General features: G+C 56.9%; 3 protein-coding genes across 3 annotated transcripts in view; all 3 read right to left on the bottom strand.

Annotated features, from left to right (window-relative positions):
- The window catches only part of ACA1_159220 (uncharacterized protein), a gene marked incomplete at both ends in the record, with an annotated part of 1,384 nt that extends 1,366 nt beyond the window's left edge, over positions 1 to 18 (bottom strand). Inside the window, one exon of the mRNA XM_004348532.1 lies at positions 7 to 18. Within this exon, the coding sequence (XP_004348582.1) occupies positions 7 to 18 (12 nt within the window). The remainder of the gene's footprint in view (positions 1 to 6) is intronic.
- A 628-nt stretch (positions 19 to 646) lies between these two features.
- On the bottom strand, positions 647 to 2,616 carry ACA1_159210 (MYND finger domain containing protein; the record flags this gene model as incomplete). Its single annotated transcript, XM_004348531.1, has 11 exons — positions 647 to 795; positions 889 to 962; positions 1,042 to 1,157; positions 1,231 to 1,308; positions 1,350 to 1,464; positions 1,543 to 1,619; positions 1,690 to 1,711; positions 1,855 to 1,998; positions 2,060 to 2,169; positions 2,221 to 2,478; positions 2,566 to 2,616. The coding sequence occupies 11 exons, from the start codon at positions 2,614 to 2,616 to the stop codon at positions 647 to 649; spliced, it is 1,194 nt and encodes a 397-aa protein (XP_004348581.1).
- A 45-nt stretch (positions 2,617 to 2,661) lies between these two features.
- Positions 2,662 to 6,133, bottom strand: ACA1_159200 (DNA 3'phosphatase; the record flags this gene model as incomplete). Its single annotated transcript, XM_004348530.1, has 14 exons — positions 2,662 to 2,797; positions 2,893 to 2,933; positions 3,043 to 3,120; positions 3,210 to 3,293; positions 3,471 to 3,595; positions 3,658 to 3,786; positions 3,880 to 4,006; positions 4,089 to 4,208; positions 4,307 to 4,436; positions 4,576 to 4,634; positions 4,705 to 4,820; positions 4,944 to 5,130; positions 5,244 to 5,681; positions 6,095 to 6,133. 14 exons carry the CDS (start codon positions 6,131 to 6,133, stop codon positions 2,662 to 2,664), a joined length of 1,809 nt encoding a protein of 602 aa, XP_004348580.1.
- Positions 6,134 to 6,267: the final 134 nt, after the last annotated feature.

The following is a 6,267-nucleotide window of genomic DNA, read 5'->3' as shown; positions in this document are numbered from 1 at the left end:
CCTGACGGGTGCATTCATGGGTGTCGTGCGATCTGCAGTACGCGGTCCGCGCGCGGTGAGTCTGAAGCCCTTTACACAGATGCAGCACCTCCGCCCAAGCAAATAAAAAGGTGAGCCAAGCTGGGCAAGAGGGTCGAGACGAGGTACCAAATTGACCAGGGTGTTGTTTCAAGAAGGAGGCAAGCGCTTGTGGCGGTGTTGCGTTGATGAAGGTTAAAGATGTCAATGGGCACAAAAGATCTCTCTCCGAAGAGTGTTGTTTTGAGGGAGAAGTGGGGCACACCTTGCTGCTTTGGCCTAAAAGGCGGAGAAGCCTGACGGGTCGCGGGTGGTCCACCCGCTGACAAGCGGGACAAGGTGTGTGAGAGAGAAGCCCTCTTGACATAAGCCCGCGATCGACCTGTGGTCACGGCGGCGCGGGCCAGATCACGCCGGCACGCTGTTGTCTCGGGGCATGTGACACCAAGCTCGATCGGAAGCCAAGGAACAAGCCAGGGTCCTTCCTTGACATTTCCAGCGTCTCCCCCTCAATTTCGGCCGAAATCCAAAAAAAGGACCAAAAGAAAAAGAGGAAATAGAGCGAAAAGATAATGCAAAGCCGTACATAATAACGATAAATAAAGTTTCGATTAAACGTTTCTATTCATCATTGTGTGGTGGTGGTGGTGCCTTCTGCTGTGGCTTCGACTGAACATTTGGGGCAGGAACAGAGGAAGCCGTACCGCTGCGCCAGCTCCTGTCGTCGTTCGTCCACCATCGCTCGCGTGTCCACGTACTCGATGAACAATTGCTCTCCTGCGCCACCGCCACGGCGGTGCTTTAGCACGTGTGTGGTGTGTGTCGCGACGTGTGCACACGCGCGTGTCATCACCCGTCGTTGTTTCCTACCTTTCTTGATGTCGGCGCACGCGATGAAGGCCACGCGCTTGTCTCCATGCCTGTTGCATCGGTCCACATTCGGTCTTTGGGGGCGGGGAGTAAGACCACACACACACACACACACACACACACGACACACACACACGACACACAATCACGTACGTGCAGGAGTGGTTGAAGTAGCTGGCGTGGAGGAAGAGCGCAACGCCGTCCTCGCGCCGATCCGTGTACACCCCCTCGGCCTCGCCCTCCTCCACGATCCACAGCCCAAACGTGTTCTTTGGGGGGGCGGAAGGAATTGTTAGATGTCTTGGCTCTGAGTCGATCCCAAACACACTGAACCGGCTGTACCCGCATGAGGATGGTGAACAGCCAGAAGCAAAAGTGTTCGTCCACCAGTACGCATCGTGGGTCAAGGAAGCATATGGTCTGACGAGCACACGCACACGCACACGCACACGCACACGCACAGCGGCACAAGTGGAAAGGATATGAGAGGCTAGGTTGGTTTGGCCGAAGATGTAGTCCAGCATCGAAAACTCGGGTGGGAAGCCCTGGGGCTCGATGTCAGCTGAACAGAAGTGTCTGTGCGCCAGTCCACAAGGACGGTGTTAAGTTGTGGAATGTTTGACGTGCGTCACGCTGCGTTGCGTTGCATTGCACCTGAGGTGGGAGAAGAGGCCATTGGGTCGATCCAGGGCCTCCTCCAGAGACACGTCGGCACCCAGCTTGGCTACGTCCTGCTCCATTCCAAACCGAGGTTGAGTCATACATGTGCAGAGCGCACGAGGGAGCGGATCAAGCACTTACCGTCGAGAGCTGTGCGATCAGTCTACACACACATGACACACACGACCAACACGACACAAACGACACAAACGACACACACGACGCAACCGATGACACACGACACACACACACGACACAATGTTAGAATAGGCGTTTGTGGCGGGAGAAAGAAGAGCAAGAGTCTACCGTGCGATCAGGAGCGGGTAGGCACGGGCCTGTTCGCGGCATAGGGCGTTGAAGTCCCGAAGGGCCTGCCCCGTGGTTTCGGGGTCCGCTTGGGCCGCCTCGCAGAGCAATCGATGATGACTCTCCCAGGCCTCCGCTGCGCACCTATTTGCGCCTTCAGGTCAGCCTACGCACCATCGCCGCACACGCCGCACACACTGAGCACCTGTCGCTGCAATAAGGGTCCAGCCGGCAGTGTGGGCACGCGACGGCGGCCGTAGAGGCCGCGAGCTTCCGTAGGCATTGGGAGCAGTGCAGCATCTGGGCCACCACGCACTTGGTCAGCAAAGAGAGAAAAGAGAGAAAGAGAGAGAGAGAGAAGAGTACGTCGCGTGGGGCAATGGCCAGTGGGCTCTCCTCCAGGATGACGTCGCCGGCCTTGAAGTCGCGCAGCGCGAACATGCCTCGACCCATCGTTTCGGCCTGCTCTGCGCCAGCGTCGACGTCGGCGCCGCTTGCGTCGCTGGCAGCACCGACCTCCTGTGCGCCGGCGGCGGTTCCGCCGCTCGTGATGACAACGCTCTTGATGCCGATGCCGGCTTCGCGTAGCATTCCGTCTTCGTTGCGCTCCCTCAGGTACGCCATCTGATTAGGACTTAATCTCATGAGTAAAACAATCTCGAATCTATTATCATCACGAACGGCAACGTTGGAATGTTTAACGCTGGCTACCTCACGGTGCAACTGCTCCACATAACCCTCCGAATCCCCTTCTCCTTCCATCTTCTGTCTGTTTTACAATTTATTTCTTTTTCTACAAGCTCTGTGTCAGTCGGCTGTGAACTGGAGGAAGAGGCGTTCCTCTAGTTTGGAGTCGAAGCGAGGCACGAAGTTGATCTTCTTCACCTCCGTGAAGCCCTCGCTGGGCTTCGGTTCCTTGAAGTTCTTGGCATAGATGTTGTACCTGTTGTCATTGTAGCGCGAGGTTATCATGTTGTGCTCACCATCATCATCATCAGCACCAGTAAGAACCATTCGCTTGTGTGGCAGCGCACGTACCCCATGTCCGGAACGTGCCTGCGCTCGCCGTCCGTCAGCCTCTGTTGGAACATAATAATTAAGAAATCACCATTTTCAAATGGCTCGCATGGCACACGCGACACGCGACACGCGACACACGACACACGACACACGCGAGAGCGGGCATACCTCGCGGAAGTGGTTCAGGTGCTTGGCCACATCCTTGCTGGTGGCGAAATAGAAACAGCGCGCTGGCAGGCCTCGCTTCTGCGATATAGAAAGAGAGCACACAGACTCGACACGATCAGAGAGACGCAAAGAGAGATCAGGCGCGAGGCGGGAAGAGAGATTGAAACCTTGGCCAGCGCGAGGTATTCGGCGCGAACGGCGGGCGACGGGTTCGTGTTGTCGATCACCACCGACGAACCTTCGTCCAACGCCTGTGCACATGCCCGCAGGCATCTGTCCTTGCTCTTGAGCGTGTCCTGGCCATCGTGTGAGGTTAGCGCACACCGACACGCTCCACCGCACACCACACACCACACCACACCACACCCACACACACACACACACACACATGCACACACACCACGTGCGCGCGGCTATTTGGTCCGCACCTGGTTGACGCGCACGTAGCCCTCGGGCACGAAGTAGCGCTCGGCGAAGGTGCTCTTACCGCTGGCAGGAAAGCCCACAAAGACGACCAGTTCCTGCGTATCCGACGCAACCTTGACCGATTTTCCTGCATACGACCAACAGTGTCAGGTGCGGTGGTGCGGTGGTGCGGTTATCGGTGTGGCGAACCTTTTACGCCTTCGATGAGGGAGTGCTTCTGGGCGGCCAGGTAGAGGGACTTGGGATTGACCCCACCCCATTCAAACTCGGCCTCTTTCTGTTTCAGGAAATGGGCCTCTGGCGTGTGGAAGTTCACGCCTGCGCACACGCATAACCGCACACACCGCACACACCGCAAGGAAGGGTCAAACGCCTGCAAGAAGCTGACTGGTAGTTCAATGGACAACGAACCGATGTTCGCAGCGAATTTTCGATCGCCGCAGCTGAAGTCGCGCTTTGGCCGGCCCTGCGTGGGATCGGCCGAGCGACCTGCTGCGTCGCCGCAGTAGAACGAGCTCTCCATGTCCACAGCCACGCCCTGAACACATCCCCCCACACATATGAGCAAGTGTGTGCCACTGCGTCGTGTGCGCGTGTCGTGTGTGTGTCACGGGGCGTACTCCGTTGCAGTGGCGGCACATGAAGTCCCACATGTCGGTGGACGGCTTGCGCCAGGAGTCACCGCCGCCGGCGATGAACGCCTGGATGGGCACCCCCAAGTCCTCCCACAGGTCCCATATCTGCCCACCCCGGAAGAGTTTCATGAGTCAAAAAGAGCGAAGAACGAAAGGTCGATGAATGAAAAGCGAAGAACAAAGAATAAAGAACGAAGACCAACCTTGCCCTTGATCTCGTCGGCTTTGGCTTCGCTCTTTTTGATGCCCCCCTGGTTGGTGAAGATGACGATCTTGAAGCCCGACCTGTGCAGTCTCCGCAACGCGTCGGGAATGCTGGAGTACATCCACTGCCTGGCACCACCACCGCATGACAACGATCAGCCAACGAGAACACCAGGCGCATTGTGTGTCGTGTGTGCCGGTGTGCGTGTGCGTGCGTGTGCGTGTGAGTGTGCGCGTGTGCGTGCGCGGTCGGCATGTAAAGACGTACCAGTCAGTACGGCTCTGCGGGAAGACTCGCCCGCTCTTGGTCACAATCAACGTCGAATCCTTGTGGACGCCCCCAAATCAAGTCAGTGACGTGATCAGCAGAAGATGATGATGGACGGCGGCGGCGCACCATATCGAAGGACGCGATCTTGGCGGAGGGCTTGACATCGACTCCGTTGAGTACGAACAGCGTCCCCTCCACGCAGGTCCAGCGCATCTTGGGCGGCGTGGCATAGGAAATCCTCCCTATGCGCGAAGACACTACACGCGTCTCTCCATCTGTTGGGGCGTTGTGCTTGGTCAGCATCTTGACTACACACACGACATATGCGCCGCACGCACGCGCGCACACGCTCACACGCACAACACCTTCGTTGTTGTTGTCCTCGGGCGGCAGAAGAATGCTGCCTTCGTCTTCGTCGTCGTCGAGTTCCTTCTCGGGCTCCCACTTCTTGGTGGCTCCGGCCGGATTCGTTGTCTTCTTCTTCGTGGCAGGTGTCTGCTCTACCCCGTCGTCATCGAAAACGTGCGAGAACGCTTTCAGGTGGTCCGCATTCTGCGGGCAGATGATCGCGCACGACCGCACATGACCATCGCACACACACGCGAGCGCCCGTTGTGAGTGAGCCCTAGGTGCACTCGCAGTTGTGGACCGTGTGGTGTTGTTACCTTGCGATAGCAGGCCTTGCCATACATGCACTTGGGCCGCGTGTCCACCTGCTTTTTCTGTTGTTGGCGCTCATCCGCTTCCTCTTCCACCTTGGGCTTCTTCTTGGCCGCGGGCTTCGCAGCCGCAGCGCCTGTCGTCTCCTCCTCTTCTTCTCTGTTCTTAGTCGCAGCCCCGCCCTCTCCCTCCACGAACGTGCTGGGCATTTTCCTTTTCTTTCCGTTGCTCTCAGTAGTTAAGGTGGCTGATGAGGCCGAGGCCGAGGTGGTCGTGGTCGTGGTCGAGGTGGTCGAGGGCATGTCGACAGAGAATTGGAGCGAGTCCTCGCCGGGCAGGAGGTAGAACTCGTCGCGGTGGACGAGGCCGCTGGACTTGTCCTTGGCCAGGAGCTGCTCCTTCCCCGTGCTCTGCTTTCGCACCAGGACGGGGTTGCTGCCAAGCTGTGTGACGGAACAGGCAGGTAGGTTAGCAAAGGCTAGTGACCGCACACGGCCGCACGACACGCACACGCACGGCCGCACGACACGCATGTAAGTTGGAGGAAGCCGTACGGCTGTGATGCGGAGGGTGTGTGCTTGATGGTCGAAGAACAGCTCCACGTGCCGTCGAGAGCAGCGTTTGTCCCTTATTGAAAAAATAGTGTTAAAAAAAGGAAGAAAAATATAACTAATTTAAAGAAATAGAAATAGGATGGCTGTACGTGATGGCCAGGGATGGGTCGGAGTTGCGTCCCACGACCACAGTCTGTGCGACAAAAAGATTATTAAATTGTACAAACCGATTAATCTGATTTGTGGGCAAGTACGCTGGCGGGTTGAATGCGTAGGGTTCCACCAGTCGCGTGGCTGCGCACCGTGCAGCAGGTTGTCTCCCGTGATTGGATCCCTTGCATTTGTGTGTTGGTTGGGTGAGAAAACCGTTGCTTGCCTTTTGGGATTTTATTGGTGTTAAATATCACAATTCTTGGAATTGTTGGTTGAAAATAAAATTAAAAAAAAACGCGACGTTGATGAGCTCCCAAAAAAG

This window comes from Acanthamoeba castellanii, assembly GCF_000313135.1.
Source record: "Acanthamoeba castellanii str. Neff unplaced genomic scaffold scf7180000084724, whole genome shotgun sequence".
NCBI classification, from domain to species: Eukaryota; Discosea; order Longamoebia; family Acanthamoebidae; genus Acanthamoeba; species Acanthamoeba castellanii.
Note: the sequence above shows the minus strand (reverse complement) of the source record. Positions and strands in the feature narration are given on the sequence as shown.